The following is a 23,304-nucleotide window of genomic DNA, read 5'->3' as shown; positions in this document are numbered from 1 at the left end:
GTGTTTCTAGAATATATTCCTATTTGTCTCCAGATTATAAAAAGAAATATATGAGTAGGAAACGTGTTTATCCATGCATGCATCATTGAAACAAAAAGATTTCAGTCTTTTTCTGAGCCCATGCTTTTCCCAGACCACACAAAAGAAATGGCATTTCAAACAAGTTTTTTCTTTCTTAAATAGGATTCTGGATAGTAAAAGATTCATTTGCCAGTAACTCTTTCAACAAGCATTCATACCTGTGGGTCATGTGTGCCAAGTACTGTGCTCCCGCTGCAGAGAAAGATCAGATCAACCAATGCAAGAAGGTTTTAAGGATTCGTGTTGCTCACCTGAGCTCCTTCTGGGGGTGGCAGACGACAGCCAAATATGGGCGGGACAGAAGAGCCGCATTCAAGACAGTAGCGAGCAAAGGGATCAGACGGGCGGCGCACGAGGCAGTGGGCACACCTGCAACAAAAGGCGGTCCTGATGAGGGCACACTAGGAAGTCAAGTGAAAATTAAAAGCACTCAGATGTTTTTTTATTTTGTGGCCACACCCTAAGTATATGGAAGTTCCCGGGCCAGGAATCGAACCTGTGCTGCAGCTGCAACCTGTGCCATAGTTGTGGCAATGCCGTGTCCTTAACCTGCTACACCACACGGAAACTTCCTCAAACCTTCTTCTAAAATAAAATAAGAAGCAGGACACTCTCAAAGGCTATGGAACAAGGTCAAGACAGGAGATGTGGAGTTCCCGTCGTGGCGCAGTGGTTAACGAATCCGACTAGGAACCATGAGGTTGCGGGTTCGGTCCCTGCCCTTGCTCAGTGGGTTAACGATCCGGCGTTGCCGTGAGCTGTGGTGTAGGTTGCAGACGCGGCTCGGATCCCGCGTTGCTGTGGCTCTGGCGTAGACCAGTGGCTACAGCTCCGATTCAACCCCTAGCCTGGGAACCTCCATATGCCGCGGGAGCGGCCCAAGAAATAGCAACAACAACAACCAAAAAAAGGACAAAAGAGAAAAAAAAAAAAAAAGACAGGAGATGCTTCTCTAGTCATTTTATTACAAAGGGGCCTCAGCTGGAACCACTTGTGGTGCCCTCAACCTGGAGGCTAGGCCCATCTCACTTCTTGACCGAAGCAACCTTGATCCCATTCCTGAGTGGGACCTTGGCTTGTCCTATGACCTTGGATTTGGCATGGATTTAGGTGAGCTCTGGGAATTCCAGCCATGTCTATGTTGCACTTTTCTGACTTCCTACCTCAGCATGGAGCCCAGTATGAGTGATAGGTCCTCTTACCTCACACTTTAGAGAGTCACCATCTGTCCGGCTCCACCTTCATCTTCACTCACCTGGGCAGAGTCTGAGGCCCTGCCCCAGCAACGTCTGGCCCCACTTCCTGGGCCACTGGATCCCAGCTTTTAGCCCTCATCCACCCACCTGGTTTGGGATATCAGCCAAAGCAGAAGGATTCCTGAAACTGGGCTTTCCTGTGACTGACAGTGCCACCGCCACACTTTCCAGGCAGCCTAGGGGACTGATTCTGTGACCTATCTGAACTGTTCCCCAGATCCAATTATTTGTTGCCTGTACCAGTCTCTTCCACAGCCTCTCAATAATAACCAGCCTCTGTAGTTGAGTCCACTTGGGGAAGGACTGTCTTTTCAACAATGCTGCTGGGCAAACTGGATATCACATGCAAAGGAATAAGGTTGGATCCGTACCTTATGCCATATATAAAAATGAACTCCAAATAGACCAAAGGCCTAAATGTTTGAGGTACATTTATAAATCTCCCAGAAGGGCACATATGACACTGGATTTGAGAACGATTTCATGGATATCATCCCAAAATCACGGGCAGCAAAAGAAATAGATAAACCTAACTACATAAAAATTTGTAAATCAAAAAATACTATCAAGAAGAGTGAAAAGACAACTTACAGATGGAAGAAACTATTTGCAAATCATATATCTGATAAGGGATTCATATCCGGGATATGTTAAAAACTCTTGCAACTAACAAAAAAAGCAAACAACCGGGAGTTCCCTTCATGGCACAGCAGAAACAAATCCGACTGGGAACCATGAGGTTGCGGGTTCGATCCCTGGCCTTGCTCAGTGGGTTAAAGATCCAGCATTGTCGTGAGCTGTGGTGTAGGTCACAGACACAGTTCAGATCTGGCATTGCTGTGGCTGTGGCATAGGCCGGCACCCATAGCTCTGATTAGACCCCTAGCCTAGGAACCTCCATATGCCACGGGTGCAGCCCTAAAAAGCAAAAAAACAAAAACAAAAACAAAAACAAACAAACAAAAAACTAATAATATATTTGCAGAAGTAAAATAAATGACCACAATAGCACAAAGGCTGTGGTTATTCAGCTACTGGAAGTAAACTGTCATAGGTTCTTAGGCTATATATGAAGTGGCGTAATACTACATGAAGACAGAGTGGATAAGTTAAAAGTATTGTACTATCACCCTACTACTGAAAGAAAACTTATACTAATAAGCCAACAAAGGATACAAAATAAAATCTAAAAGAAAACTTACACTAATAAGCCAACAAAGGATACAAAATAAAATAGAATCATAAAACATACCCAATTAATCCAAAAGAAAGCAAAAAAAATAAGAAAAGGGCAACAAAAGATAGATAAGACAGACAGAAAACAAATAATATGCTGGTTGACTTAAATTCAAACATATCAATAATCAGCAAAAATACAAATATTCTTAACAGCCCAATTAAAATGCAGAGATTGTTAGCTTTTTTTAAAATAAAAAAGCAAGACCTAATTATAAAAGAAACCAACTTTATAATAGAGAAACATAAATAAAAGGATGAAAAAAGATACATCATGCAAATTCTAATCAAGAGAAAGCCTGATAGGAATATCATTAATAAAGCTGATACTAATATCGGGCATGTTTGATTCTGGGCAGAGAATATTATCAGGGTTTAAAAAAGTTATTTCCTAATGATAAAGGGGTCAATTCTGCAATGGCACAGAAGTATCCAGAAGGTTTTATACATTTACTAATAGAGCTTCAAAGTACATGAGGCAAGAACTGGTAGAAATACAAGGATAAGTAAACAAATGCATAATTACAGCCATAGATTTCAGCACAATTTCCTCAAGGATTGATAAAATAATAGACAAAACTGGTAAAGATAGAGAGGACTTAATACAACATTATATTTGTTTCAGGCATACAACATAAAGATTCAATAGTTGTATACACTGCAAAATGATCACATCACCACAATAAGTCTAGTTAACATCTGTCACCATATATAGATACAGACTTTCTTTTTCTTGAGATGATGAGAACTTCTTAGATTTACTCTCAGCAACCTTCAAATATGCAATACATTCGTGTTACACAGTATTAGTGTAGTAGTATGAACTATGGTCACTGTACTGTACGTTATATCCCCAGGATTTAATTATTTTATAACAGAACATTTGTACCTTTTGATCACCTTCATCCATTTCACCCACCCTCCCAAATCATAGGGAAACACAAATTAAAACCACGACTACCGCCTCACCAGAAGGGCCGAAAATAAAATAAAAGTATGGGTGACGGTATAAAGAAACTGGAACTCTCATAAATCATACATTGCTGGTGGGAATGTAAAATGATAACAACCTCTTAGGAAAACAGTTGGGCAGTTTTCTTAAAAAGTTAAATATACAGCTATGATATGACCTGGCTACTTCACTCTGAGCTATTTACCTAAGAGAAATGAAAGCAGATGTGCACACGACGACTTGTATACAAATGTTCACAGCAGCTTTATCTGTTAACTGCCAAAAACTGGATACAAGCTAAATGTCCATCAATAGGAGACTGGATAAACACTGTGATGTATCCATACGATGGAACCGCACTCGGCAATAAAAAGAAAGAAATGTCTGATGTATGTAACCATGTAACCACACAGGTGAGTCTCAAAATAATTAGGTGAGTGAAAGAAGCCTGGCAAAGGAGTAACTATTAAATCATTCCATTTACATATGGAATCAAATGGAAACTAAACTACAGTGATAAGAAGCAGACCCACAGGTGCCTGGGGATGGGGAGGGACAGATGGGAAAAAGGGTGCAATGTAGGAAATTTTGAAGGTGATGGATTTGTTCATTTTCTTTTCTTTTTTGTATTTTTAGGGTCACACTTGTGGCATATGGAGCTTCCCAGGCTAGGGGTCGAATCAGAGCTGCAGCTGCTGGCCTACACCACAGCCACAACAACGCCAGATCTGAGCCACGTCTGAGAACTACACTGCAGCTCTTGGCAACACCAGATCCTTAACTCTGAGCGAGGCCAGGGATCGAACCTGCGTCCTCATGGAAACTAGTCAGATTTGTTTCTGCCGAGCCATGAAGGGAACTCTGATTTGTTCATTTTCTTGATTGTTATGAGAGTTTCAAGATTATATGTATATGTCAATTGTACTCTTTAAGTGCAGTTTATTGTATGTCATTTGTACCTTTTAAGTCGGAAAAAATTTAATAAAAAACAGCTGGGGATGGGCAAACACCATTATTACATCCCAACGTCAAATTCTTCTTGACCACAATGTGTCTTAGGTAGGACCTAGGAAATAGTACAGAGAAAGTAATACTTACTTGAGAAAGTCTGTCTCCCTTTGAATTCTCATGATCTCCGTGCTTGTCAAACTCTTCTGGCCAGTTATGTGCGCAAAACCAGGGAACTAAAATTAAGAATATGTATACAATCATGGCAAAAGCTATGGTATAGAAAATTACATTAATATTCATTGTCATCATTTTAATATTTTGTCTCGCCATATCTGGCATCCATTTAAAAAAAAAACAAAAAACCATGCTGGGGAAAGTCTTCAGTAATGATCACTCCAGTACACAACACTAAAAAATTTAAAGTGGTGCTCATAATCAGATATGTATATTTCATTACCTGTAAGAGTTTACAAGAAAAGAGACCTGAATTACCATCAGAGAGACCAGGTTTGAGAATTTAGAGACCTAGATGAGCTCACCTGAAAGAATAATCATCTCTGTTATCTAGAAACATTCAACTCACTCTGTTTTTAAAATTTTATTTATGTATTTTTCCTTTTTATGGCCACACCAGTGGCATATGAAAGTTCCCAGGCTAAGGGTCAGAGCTGCAGCTGCCGGCCTACACCACAGCCACGGCAATGCCAGATCCGAGTTGCATCTGTGACCTGTGCAGCAGTTTGCAGCAATGCCAGATCCTTAATCCACTGAGCGAGGCCAGGGATCAAACCTGCATCCTCATGGATACTAGTCAGGTTCTTAACAGGAACTCCCTGATTTTTTTTGGCCACACTCAAAGCATGCAAAAGTTCCCAGGCCAGGGGTCAAATCTGCACCACAGCAGTGACCTGAGTCACAGAAGTGACAACGCTGGATCCCTAACCCACTAGGTCACCAGGGACTCCTGATATATTTTTATTTGAGCATCTTCCTTGTACCAGACACTGTGTTTGATGCAGGGAGGGGGACAAAGATAAACATTACACGGTCCCTGCCCTCAAGGAGCTGCACTGGTGTACATGCGAAGTACTGAAACAAGTGCACTCAGTGTGGAAATACATCCCTTGGAGCCTAGGGGAGGTTATAATCACATCACTTGCTCTGGGGGAAAAGGGCTTCCCAGGGCGGTAACATCTGAGCTGGGCTGAGTAGAGAAAAGTCTGTCAGGTGGACAGAAGGACAAAGGGAATTCCAAGTGGAGGAAACCCACTGGTGAAGACAGCGCTGGCCCATCCTAGGACTCAGGTGACTGGATGTGGTCTAGAGGGCAGAGTGGAGGAGGGAGGGGACAGAAAGGAAGGTTGGAGAAGGAATATGGAGGAGAGAGACTAATGCTGATGGAGGGTCTGATAGCAGGAAATGTGCCTGACATGCTGCAGTCGTCACCTCCTAGACATTTCGTAGCAACCTTATGAAGTAGGGTATCATCCCCATCTCATCAGAGTTTTGTAACATTTTCTTTGATGTAATTTCAAGGTTAGAGGAAAGCTGCAAGGATAGTACAGCTAAGTCCTATGTGCCCAGCTTGACCAACTGTTCACATTAACACCTTGTCCCAAGTGCTCCCATTCTCTCTCTCTCATTTCTTTTTTCTTGTTTTGCTTTTTAAGGCTGCACTCACAGCATATGGAAGTTCCCAGGCTAGGGGCTGAATCAGCGCTACAGCTGCCAGCCTATGCCACAGTCACAGCAACCTGGGATCCCCAACCCACTGAGTGAGGCCAGGGATTGAATCTGCATCCTCATGGATAATAGCTCGTTACTGCTGAGCTACAAAGGGAACTTCCGCATTCTCTCTCCGAAGCATGAGAATAATCAGTGGCAGTCACATCCTGCCTCCGAACGCTGCAACACTTCCCGAGGACAGGAGCATCCTCCTACACAACCATGTAGGTACCAAAACCAGAAGAGGCAGCGGTGATACAGCACTACTGATCCTTATTCAAATTCCATCAGCTGTGCCAGTGACATTTTCCTCCTGGGTGAGGATCCAGCCCGATACCACACTTTGCACTTACTGGTCATGTCTTTTCTGTCTCCTTGAATTGGGAATAATTCCTCAGTCTGTATCTTTCATGATACACACTTTTTTTTCCCTTTTATGGCCATCCTGCAGCATATGGAAATACCTGGGCCAGGGATCAGATCAGAGCCACAGCTGTGACCTACACTGCAGCTGTGGTAATGCCGGATCCTTAACCCACTGTGCCAGGCCGGGGATCGAACCTGCGTCCCAGCGCTCCAGAGATACTGCCAATCCTGTTGTTCCACATGAAAGTGGGAACTCCTCTTTCATGACCTTAATCTGTGGATTCTCCCTCAATCTGGTTTTGTCTGACGTTTCCTTGTGACTGGCACAAATGCCAGAGAAATACTAAGTCTTTCTTACATAAGGAGACACACGTGACCCCCCCTCTTAAAGATGAGCTCAGAATGTCTGAGTCACTTGTGTGGGTCACGTCCACGATGCATGTACGATCTCATGTCCTCAAGCCTGTCCGACCCCAGCAGACTCCGTTTACCATAGGTCTACAGGCTGAGTTTACGACTACAGACGCTACCCCTGAAGGTAAGTCAGGGGTTTTAATTGCTTTTGTGTCAGATCCAACCCTAGATCAAATGGCGCAAAGTGACCGGTCTACTGGCTAAATTTGGTCTGCCACTGACTGAGTTTCATCTGGCCCATACACATTGTTCCCATAGCACATCAAAATTTAATTCGATTGTTAAAACTTTAAATTCAGGAGTTCCCTTCGTGGCTCAGTGGTTAACAAACCAAACACGGCTAGGATCCATGAGAATGCAGGTTCAATCCCTGGCCTCGATCAGTGGGTTAAGGATCCAGCATTGCCAAGAGCTGTGGTGTAGGTCGCAGACGTGGCTCAGATATGGTGTGGCTGTGGCGTAGGCCGGCAGCTGCAGCACCAATTCAACCCCTAGCCTGGGAGCTTCCATATGCTGTGGGTATGGCCCTAAAAAGCAAAAAAAGCAAAAAAAAACACCTTAAATTCAGTTATAACACATAAAGGTGCAGGTTTTTTACTTCTCTCCCAAATTCCTCAAGATGAGGGAACACTGAGCCTGCAGCCTTCTTGTCAATGAAGCTGACAGAGATGGAGTTGAGCAGAGATGGCCTATTTAGCTAGCTGGCTTGGGCATCATTCCACGTGGCCAGAGAAACCACAATTCTGTGCCCTGACACTAAAGCCAGGTGTCAGCTGTCATTTCCCTTCCACACTGGCTGTACCATCCACCTACTCAGCTCCTTGTCTGCAGGGCACTCCCACGCCAGAGGCCCAGCTCAGAGATACTCTGTCTCCCTGGTGACTGCTGGCCCGCTGTAACATCCGCCAGCATCATTAATGCTGATGTCTGATGAGCATCACCTATGCTTCAAGGATGCCTCAGCTAAGACTGAGCTGGAATATGGAGAAGAATAACTTACCAATACGAAGAAAGAGTGAAAGATCAAAGTTTTGTGGTCCTCTTTTGGCCTCCTTGGTCCTGTGAACCCTAGTCAAATGCCCCCAATTTGTCCCCACGTTTCCAGTCTTTTGTGGGATCTGAATCTTGGAATCTTTACATATGGTTTTGCTCTTTTTCCTTAGAAGCAGCTCTTAAATTACTAGGTGGGCAAGGAAATCCAAACACTCATGCACAAAGAAAGCAATTCTTTCTAGACACACTACAGATAACTATGGTCAGGGATGGAACCTGACTAGTATCCATGAGGTTGCCAGTTCAATCCCTGGCCTTGCTCAGTGGGTTAGGGATCTGGCGTTGCAGTGAGCTGTGGTGTTGGTTGCGGAGGTGGCTTGGATCCTGAGTTGCTGTGGCTCTGGTGTAGGCTGGTGGCTACAGCTCCGATTCAACCCCTAGCCTGGGAACCTCCATGTGCCACGGGAAGCGGCTCTAGAAAAAGGAAAAAAAAAAAAAAAAAGACAGATTATCAGGCCCACCCCCCAGAGTTCCTGATTCAGCAGGTCTGGGGTGGCACCTGAGGATCTGCATTTCTGATGAGCTTCTAAGTGACACTGATGCTACTGGTCTGGCGGCCTCACTTTGAGAACTCCTGATCTGCCCCATTACTCAGCTCTTTTCCAAGACACACATCACCAGTCTTAATTTTTTGTTTGATTATTCACATGTTTATTATCTGCCTGTCCCCACTCCCAATAAAATGTGAGCTCCATGAAGACAAGGGCTTTTCTTGTTCAACTAGGTATTCCCAGCGCTGGAAGTGCCTCTGGAGTGTGGTGAAAAGGCAGGGGATGCTTCCTTAGAATATTTTATGGGACGCACTAAAAACATAGTAGGTATTCTAGAAGTTCCACCATGGCACAGAGTGTTAAGGATAATCCGGTGTTGCTGCAGCTGTGGCACGGGTTCGACCCCTGGTCCAGGAACTTCCACATGTTGCAGGTACAGCCAACCTCCCCACACCAAAACACAGAAAGTCTTCAGTACCCCAAAGATTTTGTTTAGAAGTTACCTGGGTCTGTTGGGTGGCTGGTCTAGAGCCTGTTTTCTTCACGGAAAGCTGGAGTTTCCCGTGGACTCTCTGAGAAGCGAAGATCTTTTAAAGTTTTAGGGTCATTTCTTTCACCCACATCTACAATTACATCAAAAGCATCACTCTGTGAATATCTGCAATTACATATGGCTTCATGCAAATGTCTTCATAGTGGGAAACATTTTAATAAGGGACCTCGCTTGTCACCTTCTTTTTCCAAAGCAGTAATTATACAAAGAAGCTCCCACTCAGTTGAATTAAATATGAGAAAGAAAAATATTAGCCCAGACTGAAAAAATTAAAGTCTGCCCTGTGACACTCTACAACAATCCACCCTAGGCTGGGAAACAAGATAAATCCAATTGCAAGGTTGGCAGGAAACACTGTGGGTCCCAAGGACACGCAGCAGCTGTTAACACAACGGCCCCCACTCCAAGTGACAGCTGTTTCTTACTTGCCCAGAAACCTTGTTCTCGAAAATCAGATTGTGAGGACCTTTGCCATCTGAGATCCCATCGATAAGAATGAAACATCCTCCAATTCATGCCTGGAGGACCCAAGTCACTGACATAGAGAAGCAGCCAGAGTTCCTTCCTTCCCTCCTTCCTCCCTTCCCTCACCACAGCAACACCAGATCTGAGCCTCGTCTGCAACCTACACACGAGCTCACGACACAAACAGATCCTTAACCCACTGAGTGGGGCCAGGGATCAAACCTGCATCTTCATGGACACTAGTCAGGTTCCTAACTCGCTGAGCCACAGCGGGAACTCCCAGCAGCTGCAGTTTCCAACCCTGGTGCAGAGCTTCAGAGAAAGGTTTCAGAGTGTGATAGTCCATATCTATCTTTGTTGTTCCCAAGGTAACAGAGCCCTGGTCCTCCTCTTGTTCCATACCTCATGGTGACCATTTCACACAGAGGCCTGCTTGCCTTCAGCCTATCAAAACTCTGCTTTTGTTTAAATTTCACTCAAACTCCACCCCTTCCCCCAAAGCCCTATAACTGTTATCTGTGCTGGGTGATGAGAAGCCCCATGGCTCCTCTGCTGTGAGTTTCCTGAGCTGCAATGAGTAGGTAAATCTGACTTTGCTGAACAGCTTGAAAATCCCTCGTGGTCTTATGCTGTTAGCTAGGGTAGCATTAAAACTGAAATTGAAGAGTTCCCTGTGGCACAGCCAGTTAAGGACCTGGAATTGTCACTGCAGTGGCCCAGGTCACTGCTTCAGCGAGGGTTTGATCCTTGACCTGGGAACTTCCACATGCCATGGGTGCAACCGATAAAAACCCCAAAAAACAAAACTCAAACTATAGCTTGCAGGAGTTCTGTTGTGGCTCAGCAGTAAGCAACCAGACTAGAATTCATGAGAACACAGGTTCATTCCCTAGCCTTGCTCAGTGGGTTAAGGATCTGATGTTGCCGTGAGCTGTGGTGTAGGTCACAGATGAGGCTCAGATCTGCCATTGCTTCGGCTGTGGTGTAGGCTGGCAGCTACAGTTCTGACTTGACCCCAGCCTGGGAATTTCCACATGCCATGGGTATGGCCTTAAAAAAAAGACCAAAAAAATTGTAGCTTACTTTCCTGTTCCAGCATTTCTCATGCAACCCTTCTGCGGGCAAGAAAACAAGCAGTGAACCTGTTACGTGGTTTAGAATGTAAAACTTATCTTCCGGTTACATCATACCTGGAAATTTTCCAAGGTTAACATTCCAACCCAGTTTATTTTCAGCATTCTTATACTTCTTCCTTACTTTTGGTTCAACAAATCCATTTTTCAAATCCTAGGAATGAAAAGATTGCATATCAGTCCCTTGATTCTGGCCCATTTAGAAAAGAAAATGAGAAGCTCCGTGGGAGGGACAGTGACAGAGCTTCTTACAAAAGGGTTTACAGTCATTCTCGCCAAGTGACCTCTGCCTCACCTTTCTTCAGAACAACACAGCTTTGAAGCTGGGTTGCTTGGCTGGCAGTACCTCTGCTGGGGAAGCTCCACCAGATCAAGTGGCCAAGACTGGAGGCAGGATGCAACACATGCAGGCAGGACGTGGCAATCACGGAGTCCGAGCAATAACTGAGGAACCACCCGATTCAGGGGGCAAAGACAGGGTGGGCTCAGGCCACCACCTGACCACACAGGGTCCTGAAGAAGCATAAACATTCTTTTCTCTGGACGTTCTTTTCCTCAGACTCTGAGGAAAAGAGCTCTGCTTGGCTCAAGTTGAGCTCCTGCTGATACATGGATGCTCAGCCTCTGTGAGCTGCCCTTGCCCAGCGCAGGTCCCTTCCCTGATGCCCACACTATGCCTGCACCCACTGCTGTGATCCCGCAGCCTCCTCTCTGGCCCCTGGTCCATTGTTGGGCTGAAGGGACTCCCCAGAAGTTCTCATCACCCCCAGCAAGTCCTTTGTGGCTGAGATTTTTTGGTTGGTTGCCTTGCAGTGAACTGGCCCATCCTCTGGCCCTGGGATCTGTCTCACTGATGCCTAGAACCTAGGGATTAATGTTTCAAATGTCCTTTCTAGATGGGTCCAGTTCATTCTCCAAAGAGGTGAGGCTTTGCAGCTATTTGCGGATGAAGATTTGAACATGACTGAAGGCTCTGCTCACTGAGGGTTTCTCTGATTCATCCTACTCAACAAATATACATGCACGGCACACTCCTACCTGCCCCCGGGCATCACACTGAGTTTGGCAGACGTGCTCTCTGCCCCGAGAGCTTACAATGTACAGGAGACCGACGAGGAGCAAAGGAATCGCATAAACAGACCATTTGTAAAAGGACAAAGCCTGGGTTCGAGGGGAACAGAGTCAGAACACAGCACACACAGATTAGTGTGGCTGGAATATAAACAAGGGAGTCACAAAGCAAGAAGGGATGCCTGAGGACAGAAACTGATCACCTGGGCTGCCAGGTAAAAGGTTTCCGATTTCTTCGACAGGTAAGGGGAGGCACAGAAGACAAGGATGCTTGCTAGGAACCTCTCATGAGCGAGTGGAGGAGGGACCGACCAGTGGGTGAGAAATCCGCAGATACTGTGCAATGATTGATACTGACCCCAATTATAAGGACCTAATGTGGATAAAATGACTGTGGTGGTAAGTGAAGGGAAAGCCGTGACCACTGAGAAAAGGAACCAGGGACGTGGTGACGATCCGGGTGCCTCAGAGTTTCATTACTTGCCTGCTTTGAAGAATCTTTGAGGGTATTTTCCACAGCGTCTTCTGAAGAGGCTGCATCTGGTGGCACAAAGTCCACCTGAAACACCTTGGTTACAACGGCACTCTGTCTGCAGTCTCTGAAAGTTATTTAAAATGGGAAAAGTCTGTTACATCAAGATTCAAAGAAAAAGTACCTGGTAATTAAGATGACTGCTAAAAAAAAAAAAAAAAAAAAAAACAACAACAACAAAAAGACTCAACCAAAGTCCCTTAGTCTAGCAACTAAATTTATTACATCTTAAATTGGAGAAACCAAAATACAACTTTGCGAGTCTTACCTTGTTCTTACTCAGGTTATCTATTGCTACGTAACAAACCACTCCAAAATGTAATGTCTTAAAACACACACCTGAGGGTTTGCCGTCCCTCGTGAGGTTGCCATCAGATGTCGGCTGGGGCTGGAGTCGGCTGAAAGATCATCTCAGCCGGATGTGTAAAATGGTTTCTTCCCTCATGGTCTAAGCCTGGCCTGGGATCACTGAAGAGCTGGGGGCTCGCCAGCCATCCCTCTCCTTCTCTCTGTCTCCCTCTCCAAGTGGTGAACTTGGGCTTTTTCACAGTCCGGAAGCCTCGGGGAGGTCAGACTTCCCACATGGTGGCTGGTTCCCCCCAGCATTTACATCCCAAGAGACTAGGCCAGAAACTGCAATGCTTTTTATTATTTTATTTTATTTTATTTTATTTTATTTTGCTTTTTAGGGCCGTGCCCACGCCTTATGGAGGCACCCAGGATAGGGGTCTAATCGGAGCTATAGCTGCCGGCTATAGCCACAGCCACGCCAGATCCAAGCCACATCTGTGACCTAAACCACAGCTTGTGGCAGTGCCGGATCCTTAACCCACCGAGTGAGGCCAGGGATCGAACCCACAACCTCATGGTTCCTAGTCAGATTCATTTCCGATGCACCACAACGGGAACTCCTGCTATGCTTCTTGTGATCTGGACTTAGTATCATTTCTGAAGCACTCCATTGCTCAGAAGGAAGTCACAGGGTCAGCTTTGATTCAAGTGGGGATGGGGGGCTACACTGGAGGCATGGTTTCCTGGGGGGGGTCATAGTGAAGGACTATCTACCTCACTCACCATGAGGATTTCATACCTTATGCCTCAAACTATTCTAAACAAAAAGGGGCTTTTACCTATACACCAGTCACTCCATGTGGGTCATGAATTTCCCCTGTGTGGGTGGCATAGTATATGCCGCCTTGTCATTCTCAAATACTAGCATGTTTCCAATTTATTCATAATTTTTTACAATTAATATTGTTCCTCTCTGATGCAACAGTAGTTCCATGAAAAAGCAGAGCAGAGGTACCCATAACTAAAAACTGGCAGGGATTTCATCTCAGCAACAGCAGCTCACCTATCATCTTTCTTTCTTTCTTTACTTTTATTTTATGGCTGCACTCAGCATATGGAAGTTCCTGGGCCAGGGACTGAACCTGAGCCACAGCTGCAATCAATGCTGCAATTGTGCCTTTATCCCACTGTGCCAGGCCGGGGATTGAGCCCAAACCTCCACAGAGGCCTGAGCTGCTGTAGTTGCATTCTTAACTCCCATCGTTATTTTTTTTAAACAGATTTATTAAGGTGTAATTTACATGACATGTAATTCACCTGTTCTAAGGATGTAGTTTGCTGATATGCAGTAAATTTATACAATTGTGCAACTACCACCATAATCGTTTTAGAATATTTCCCTTGTGTAGTTGTTTTAGAATATTTCCCTTGTGTAGTCACTCCTTGCGACCACCTCCTACCCCAGCAACCACTGATCTCCTGGTCACCATAGTTCTACCTTTTCTAGAAAGTTAAAATAGATGTAATCATGCAAATACAGTCTTACAGGGAGTTCCCATTGTGGCTCAGTGGGTTAATAACCTGACACGGGACCTGACATGAGGATGCTGGTTCAATCCCTGGCCTTGCTCAGTGGGTTAAGGATCTGGCATTGCCCTGAGCTGTGGTGTAGGTCACAGATGATGCTTGGATCTAGTGTTGTTGTGGCTGTGGTGTAGGCTGGCAGCTACAGCTCTGATTCAGCCCCAGCCTGGGAACATCCATATACTGCAGGTGCTCCCTAAAGACATATATATATTTTTTTCTTACATATCTGGCTGCTTTCACTTATCCTTATTTTTGTGGTAATTGCACGCACGAGTCGTTTCTTTATTGTTTTACTGTTGAGTAATATTCCCTTTTATGGCTATAGCACAGTGTGTTAATCCGTTTCCCAGTGGATAGTTATTTGGATTTTCTCCATCTTTGGGTTATTATGAATAATGCTGCTATGACCATTCACATATGTCTTTGTGGTACAGGCCCTGACAATTGGGTTTTCTCTGTTTTGTAATGAGAATGCCTGACTTTAAGCACTGCTAGCTGAGGCATCCACTTTAAAGACGGCAAGTGTGAGTAAACATGCGGCCAGCCACATAGCTAGATATAGAGCCAGGCTGCCTCCCCACACGGAGGCTCCTTTGTACTTGAGATCTTGGTTGGAGGCTCCTTTGTACTTGAGATCTTGGTTGGAGGCTCCTTTGTACTTGAGATCTTGGTTGGAGGCTCCTTTGTACTTGAGATCTTGGTTGGAGGCTCCTTTGTACTTGAGATCTTGGTTGGAGGCTCCTTTGTACTTGAGATCTTGGTTGGAGGCTCCTTTGTACTTGAGATCTTGGTTGGTTTCGATGACTGACCATTTGGGCTGACTTATTTTTTCTCTTCTTGCGTTATTACGTTCCTCTTATGTTTAAAATTCACCAATTAAGGAAGTTCCCATCGTGGCTCAGCAGTAACGAACCCAACTAGTATCCATGAGGATGCGGGTTCAATCCCTGGCCTCGATCAGTGGGTTAAGGATCTGGCATTGCTGTGGGTGTGGTGCAGGCCAGCAGTTGCAGCTCCAATTCGACCCCTAGCCTGGGAACTTCCATATGCCATGGGTGTGGCCCTAAAAAGACAAAAAAAGAAAAAAGAAAAATTCACCAATTGAGTGAACCTCTGAAACCTAGCCCCTCCCCCCTCAACCAGGATAAAGGAAAGCAGAGCCCTAAGCTTGTGCTTTCTGTCCTTCCTCCTCCCTCCCTCTCTCTCCCTCCCCTTCTCCTTGTGACCTCACTGTGTGCCATGTGATTTCCAAGACTTCTAAGTAATAACCCTTGTCTCTTTCAAAGTTTCCTGATGATTATTGCTGAGGTACCTTGCAATCATAATAAAAACAGTAAGGGCTGGTCTAGCCATGTGGGTGGATGTATTTTCACCTCTCTTGGATAGATACACAGATGTAACTTGGAAAGATACATCTTTCTTGGATAGATACACATGCTGGGTCATATGGTAAATGTGTTTAACGTTTTAGAAACTGCTAAATGGTGGTTTTCCATTTCCATTCCCACTGGCACTATCAGAGGGTTCCAGCTTCTCCACACTCGCAAACACCTGATATTGTTGACCTGTTTTCTTGAGTATGCTCTCCACAAGTATTTTCTTGAGTCATGTCGCTAGTGTGTTAGGATATAGGCTTGGCTGTTGTAACGCAGAACAAAAACAACAGTGGCTTAAACAAGAGAGCTGGGATGGAGGGCAATCCTTCCAGAGCTGCACAGAGAGAGAAGCCGTGGTGACAGGGCCCAGTGTTGAGTTTCCACCCTGTTGCTCTACCATATCTGGGACACATGCTGTGTTCTCATGACCCAGTGTGGCTGACCACTACGTCCACACTCCAGCCAGCAGGGACCAAGGCCCACCTCTTCTTCACTTTAGGGCACAATCCAGAAGGTGCCATGTCACTTCCACATACATCTGCTGGCTACACCTGGTGACATGGCTCTTGCTAGCTTCAAGGAGGACTGGGAAATAGCTTTCTTCTAGGCAACTGTCTTTCTGGCTTAATACTGTTTACATCTCCAGTTGTCTTCGTCTTCATTTGCCTTGCTCACTGATTATCTTTGATAATTTTATGTTCCATTAGCATTTCTTTTGCAATAGCTCAGATTTCTTACATATCAGTTTTTTAATTTCTTAAAATTTTTGAACCTTCAAGTAAATAAGAGCCCCAAGGTGCTTAAAAATTTTTTTTGAAGGGCCACACTTATGGCATATGGAAGTTACCAGGCTAGAAGTCAAATCAGAGCGGGAGCTGCCAACCCACTCCACAGTCACAGCCACAGCAGATCCGAACCATGACTGCAACCTATGCCTCAGCTAGCAGCAACACCAGATCCTTAACCCACCGAGCGAGACCAAGGATCGAACTTGCATCCTCATGGACACTAGTCGGGTTTGTGTCCACTGAGTCACAATGGGAACTCCCTAACATTTTTTGCTTAGGTAAATATTCAGAAATAAAAAGACATCAGTTCCAAAATAGTTGAGAAATTTTTTTTTTCTTTTGTCTTTTCAGGACCACACCTACAGCATATGGAGGTTCCCAGGCTAGGGGTCTAATTGGAGCTACAGCTGCAGGCCTATGCCAGAGCCACAGCAACTCAGGATCCGAGCCGCGTCTGCAATCCACACCACAGCTCATGGCAACGCTGGATCCTTAACTCACTGAGAGAGGCCAGGGATCAAACCGGCAACCTCATGGTTCCTAGTCGGATCCCTTAACCACTGAGCCACGATGGGAACTCCAGTTTATTAATTTTTAGTAACTGAAATGCTTTGTTTTAATAGAAATGGTTTGGCAAGTGGGAAAAGTCTCATATTCCAATCTCCAGTAAAGTATAATAATGTGTAAGGGTTTTTTTTTATTATTAAAAAAAAATTTTTTAATACCAAAGCAGTTATCCTTGGCGTAGAATTTGCAGCTCTTATCAAAAAGTCATGCAGCAGTTTAGCCAGCAGGGGGAGCCTGGAGTCTTTTCTAAATTACCTGCGCCAGCCAGGGATCGGTTTAGGCCTTAAAAATGTTCTGAAAATGTGGCCAAACCTGTCATGTTTCACAAAATAATTCCTCTATCACAGACACACAAACTTGCCAAGCATTTGAGGGTTTCTTCTCTACAACCCACAATGATGGATACCAAATTAAGTGGTGTTTCTATATTTGAAAATGAAAAAAAAAAAAAAAAAAAGCTCTTGACTAGGACAGAAATGACGAAGAAAAGGATAAATTAGCTAATGTCCAACAGATTGAAATAATGTTAGCTTTGAAGGCCAATGAAGTCAATACAGAATTAAATTGAGAACCATGGTGGTCAGAGGCCATGTCCTGGGGAATAAAAGAACCATCCACTGAAAACCAAATTTTCCTCAGAGCCAGACGCATCTCTTCGGAGGCCCTAACCCTTAAAAGGTTTTTCCTTCCCCAAATCCCAATGTGAAATTCAAACTAAAAACAGTGCAAATATACACAAAATTTCACTGAACTGTACCCCTGACTTGTGAACTTTACAATATGACTCAACAGAAGACAAATGAAACACAGAAGACACAGCTGAAATTAAGGTTACTTTGTCTCTAGTGTCCTTCTAACCCAGCCCAATTCTCATTGAAATAAACAAAAACATAATAATTAAAACATAATGAATATAAACTATCTTCATCAATACACTCTTAACTTACTTAGAGACTGCAATAGCTTTAACTTGTATTTTTCCATCAGGCAGGGTAATAGGCTTCGTGTACTTAAATGTATTATTTTCGCCATAACCAATTTTCTTTAGGAATTCAGGTTTGCTGCCATCGAGGGTATAATAGATGTTGACATCTGGGGTGTCTGAAAAACCCAAAACAGGATAACTGGAATTAACACTAAAGTAGCAAGCCTCTGACTAATGGATATGGGTCAGTTACTCAATGAGTTTTATTAAAAATATACCTATAGCAATGAATGGCAATAACTAATGATAGTTGAGTTCTTTCTCTGTGCCAGGCACTGTGCTTTACAGGAATTACCTCATTCTATCTACACAACCTTATGAGATGATGCGTCCTATTTTATAGCCACTTTATAGATGAGGAAAGTGAAGCCCAGAGACTTGTTCAATAACAGCAGAGTTGTTATTATGGGAAGCTGGATCCATAGCCCATGCTCTTGAACTGCCCTGGTATTTTGTCTCTCCAACAGAGCACTGATATGACTCAAGCAGGGGTGAACTTTAAATCCACAATACCTACTTAAAAAACAAGCTAATTTTTCTTTTTTGAGCACTGCTTAAGAAACGCTTTTATTATATTTCATTTGGACTTGGCAAATGATTCCTGCACTTCTAGGGAAAAAGGTAAAGGCAGTAAATTCATGATTCAAAAGGTCAAAAAGGATATTCAATTAAAACTCTCTCTCCCGCTCCTGACAGCAGCTATCCAAAGGCAACCAATAATATCGACTATCCTTCCAAAAATATTTACACCTATAAAAGCATATACGTATATATTCTTATTTCCTCCTTGTTTTTAATTTACAAATAGTGGCACGTCCTACCCTGTTCCACACATTTGTCTTCTCATTTAACAAAATATCTTGGATATTGTCCTATACTGGTACCTAAAAAGCATCCCATTCACTGTTACGGCTGCATCATATTCTGTCTACAGCTGAATCACTGGTAAACAGCCAATCCCTACAGATGAACATCTAAAGTGTTTTCTTTTCCCTTTCTTCTTTCCTTTTTCTTTAGCTATTATAAGCTAAAGAACTCCTGTAAAGAGTTCTTTTTATAAGTATATCTGTAAAACATGAACTAGTCCTGTTGAGTCAAAAGCTATATGTTATTTGTGATTTTGCTTAACACTGTCAGACTTCCCTTCATGGATGATGAGACAATTTACACCGTTACCAGAAAAGCATGGAAATGCCCATTCACCCACATTCACCCACAATCTCAGCCATATCGTGTGTAATCGGTTTTTCTCCCCCCCCCCCTTTTTTTTTTTTGTTCTTTTTAGGGCCACAGGTGTGGCATATGGGCAAGGGGTCAAATCAGAGCTGTGGCCACCAGCCAACACCACAGCCATAGCTACAGCAATGCTGGATTCAAGCCAAGTCTGCAATCTACACCGTAGCTCATGGCAACACCAGATCCTTAACCCATTGAACCTGCATCCTCATGGATACTACTCAGGTTCATTACCACTGAGTCACAATGGGAACTCCCCTTTTTCTTTTATTTTTGCCAATATTTCTTTTACATGTTCCTAGGGTTGAAAAAAAAGTCTCTCATCATTTTAACTTACCTTTCTTACATTTTGAGTAAGATTTACTCATCCGTTTGACAAGTATTTATCAAGTACCTATTATGTGCCAGTCACCATTCTAGACACTGGAGATACACCAGTGACCAAAATCCTTGCTCTTATAGAGCTTTTAGGAAAAACACACAAACAGTAAACAAACAATTACATAAAATCTGTTGAGTGGTGATTAAATGCAACGGAGTAAATAAAAGAGAGGATAAAGTGTGCTCAGCAAGTAGGTGAAGGGCTGAGTCAGAGCATATTCTCCTGTTTAAAAGATGTTTATATTTCCTTTCCTATAAGATGTCCTTTCACATCCTTTGTCCACTTTTCTATTGGGTTATTATTATTTTTGTCACTGAATCACAGAACTTTTTATTTATTAGAAACCTTGGATGCTTTAACATTCATATCATTCCTCAATAACCACTCAACTTCTCCTGAGGGCCATGGCACGTATGCTAAAATTTGTATTTTGGTTTGAGAATTGTTTAAAATAATATCAGCTTTTAAGATAAAGAGAGACACAGTATAATGTAATATATTCTTAGTTGGAACTCTCAGTCTGGGAAGTCCAAGTGTCATACCATCAACAGAGATAAACATTTATATGCAATATATAACTGGAGTCTCAAAGTCATTTTTTTTATTGAAGTATAGTTAATTTACAATGTTGTGTTAGCTTCAAGTGTACAGCAAAGTGACCGTCATATACACCAATCTTTTCCAGATTCTTCTCCATTATAGGTTATTACATGATAATGAGTATATATTCCCTGTGCCATACAGCAGGTCCTTGTTGTTTATCTATTTTATATATGGTAGAATGCATACATTAATCCAAAATTTCTGATTTATATCCCCCATTCTTCCCAGTATCCCCTTTGGTAACCATAAGTTTGTTTCCTATGTCTGGGAGTCTTTTTCTGTTTTATAAATAAGTTCATTTGTATGATTTTTTTTTAAGATTCCACATATAAGGTGTTACATGATGTTTGTCTTTGTCTGACTTATTTCACTCAATATGATAATCTCTAGGTCCATCTATGTAGTGCCAAACAGAGTCTGTTTTAAATAAGAATTTGTTTGTGTTCTATCTATAGAACTTTTTCTTCTCCTTATATTAATCGTGTGGGGGGGGGGGTGTGTATTCCTGGCATTAATAGGAATATATTCACTGCTTTATTTCTGCAAAAATAGCTAAGATTTATTCTGGCACTACCATGTGCCAGAAATTGTGCACTTCACATCAAATATCAATTCATTTAATCTTTTTTTCAATGGCTCTAAATGGTAGATGATATTGTCACTGTCTTAGAATGAGGAAGGGGAGACTCAGAAAGGCTAAGCAAAGTGCTGAAGGTCACTAGCTGTCAAAGCCAAGATTCACTCTCCAATCTGCCAGAGTGGAAAGCCTGTGTTGGTAGGTCAAACCTATCATTCCAGGAAAAATACTGAGACTCCTGGGAAAGACTGGGGGAGCACCAGGACATCCTATTCTGGCTAAAGTGAGGCAAGGCATTGCTGCAACTATGTACCTACACAAATGGAAGGCTGTTCAGAGCCATCCGTTTTATGCTATATAAATACCACACTATAAACCACCATTGTTTCAAATTTTGGAAATTTTACAAACTTCGCAAGATCCTGACTACAGAAAGCATGCAAAGAAATCAGTCAACAACCAGATGAAGATAAAGAATATGGCAATGCTATTTGCAACAATTTCAAGCACATTTGATTCTTACCTGACTTCATTTCCAAAAGTGTATTGTTATCAATTTCATGGTTGGCTTTTCCGGGCTGAGGCACCCTCAGTGGTATGATTTGAGGAACACACACTGAACCAGCAGTCATTTTCCCTCCTTACATTTCAAAAAAAAAAGTGGATGAAAATAAATTCCAATAAATTCCTGTATCGGAACACAAAAACTGGAGAGAAGTACCTCATCCAAATAGAGTAAAACTAGTAAAAACTAAAGAGAATACTGTTAATATACCATCTACAAATACTATTTTTAATTGAAAGGATTATTGTTTCAGCTGTATTTTTGCTGTTGAGATCTTGTGTGGGGTTTTGATTGTCTAAATATTTATCTCACTTCTGGGGGAAAAGTATGAATGTACGGGATGGGGAATAGAATTATTTTAAATGGGCAAATTAAATGAATGCATTGGAGCAGATGAACTGACTTCACTGATGAACTGACATAAGCAACCCCTGCATCATCACAACCCTCTCCTGTCTCTTATGAGTATGCCACCTCTCTTGGCTACAGGGCAAGTCAGCACATAAGAAGCACAGAAATAACTGTGTATGTGGCATTAAATGCTAATTTAGAGCCAGCTCTTTGGGGACAGCTCCAGGTTCAAACCCCTATGGTTGTCACCAATTCGATCTTGCATATGAAAGTTGCCAAGACATTTCAGAAGAACGACAGCCGGAAGAAAATGGGCATGAATATAAAAAGTGAGCAGAAACACAAAAGGCTCCTGCTCCATCTACTGTATTTATAAATAATTAAGTATGAGAATGGAAGCCTTAGTGATCTTTTCCCTGGGAGTCAGGGAGGTTCATAATTTTTAATACCTAAAGGATTCACAAAAAAACAAAAACAAAAACCACACCTTAATGCAGCAACCATTTACATCTCAGAAGGTCTGTTCAAATTTCAATGATAATAGATGCACAGGTTTACTCAATAAAACCTACATAAAACTAAATTTTTATAGTGTATTTCTTGCAACCCCCGCTATTATTTACAATTTGTCAAGTACTTACATAACCTTATCAATTTGTGATTAGGCATTTAAGCTATTGCTAGTTTCTCTTTAGTTTTGGTTTTTGCTATTCTAAATAATGTTGCTCTGAAAATCTCTGTGCTTTGAGGATTGTCAGAGACTGTAACCCAAAGGTGAGATAATTAAATTCAAGCAGGGGACTTAATGCCTGGTTGGATAATTCCAGATCGGAGGCTAGGAACGTAAATTGCAGATTCAGATAGTAGAGCAAAAATACCCTTCCAGAAAGGTGGCTGGGCTCTGGAGATTACCCATCCTCACATTTTCATCTAAGTGAGAGGCAATTGAAATTAAAATTGTTTACAATTAGCTCAAAATAAAAGCAGCTGCGGAGGGAATAATTCGCGCGGCGACTAGGAGCTGCCCTTGGAAGGCCGACACTGGGCAGGCCAGTGGGCCCCGAGCGTAGGGGGATCAAGAAATAAACCGATCCGTTAGGCCCAAATGGCAGTGTGGCGTCAACAACATTCCCCACCCCCATCCCTGCATCCAGACTGCCCCTCACCGCCGGGATCTGGAACCCCGTCTGATCCCCATCCCCGCCCTTCAGATGCAGTCAAGGACACTCGCTACCTCTCAGCTGGAGTGAGGGATGCACTCCTCCTCCTCCTCCTCTGACCACCGGGAACCGATTGGGACCCCCCGAGGTACCGCCGCCGCCCCCAGGCAGACAGCCCACAGCTCAACGCCCTTCGCCCTCTCCTTCACTGCAGTCCGGGTTACCACAGACGCTGCGAGTCGCGCCCCGCCCACTGACAGCTGGGCCGGTGATTGGCGGGAACTAGGCTTCCTAGCAACTAGCTCCGCCCCTGCGCTTGGTCCGGCGAATGGTACTGGCCTGGAGCTCCTGTCGTCAGACTGCATGATAGGCATCCGAGGACGTGCCTTGACAGAGGTTGGTGACTGCTACAAGGTGACGTTCCAACCTAGAATGGGGGAACCAGGCTCGTTGGTCCGACAGATAACTATCATTCTGGAAAAAAACAGCAGGAATAAGAAGCTGTACGGGAGGGCGCGAGTGAGGCGGCGCAGGCGCGGCTTGGCCACCTCAAGGCG

The 23,304-nt window shown here is 43.5% G+C and overlaps 1 protein-coding gene across 1 annotated transcript in view; it reads right to left on the bottom strand.

Moving 5' to 3' along the window:
- DZANK1 (double zinc ribbon and ankyrin repeat domains 1) overlaps positions 1-22,993 on the bottom strand; it is a 67,638-nt gene extending 44,645 nt beyond the window's left edge. The window contains 9 exon segments of the mRNA XM_047771621.1: positions 333-450; positions 4,624-4,709; positions 9,029-9,067; positions 9,069-9,148; positions 10,734-10,830; positions 12,232-12,346; positions 17,836-17,989; positions 21,195-21,311; positions 22,822-22,993. Of these exon segments, the coding sequence (XP_047627577.1) occupies positions 333-450; positions 4,624-4,709; positions 9,029-9,067; positions 9,069-9,148; positions 10,734-10,830; positions 12,232-12,346; positions 17,836-17,989; positions 21,195-21,303 (798 nt within the window). The 5' untranslated portion in view covers positions 21,304-21,311; positions 22,822-22,993.
- Between the last annotated feature and the right edge of the window lie 311 nt (positions 22,994-23,304).

The sequence above is a fragment of the Phacochoerus africanus genome, chromosome 3 (assembly GCF_016906955.1).
Source record: "Phacochoerus africanus isolate WHEZ1 chromosome 3, ROS_Pafr_v1, whole genome shotgun sequence".
In the NCBI taxonomy this organism is placed as follows: Eukaryota; Metazoa; Chordata; class Mammalia; order Artiodactyla; family Suidae; genus Phacochoerus; species Phacochoerus africanus.
Note: the sequence above shows the minus strand (reverse complement) of the source record. Positions and strands in the feature narration are given on the sequence as shown.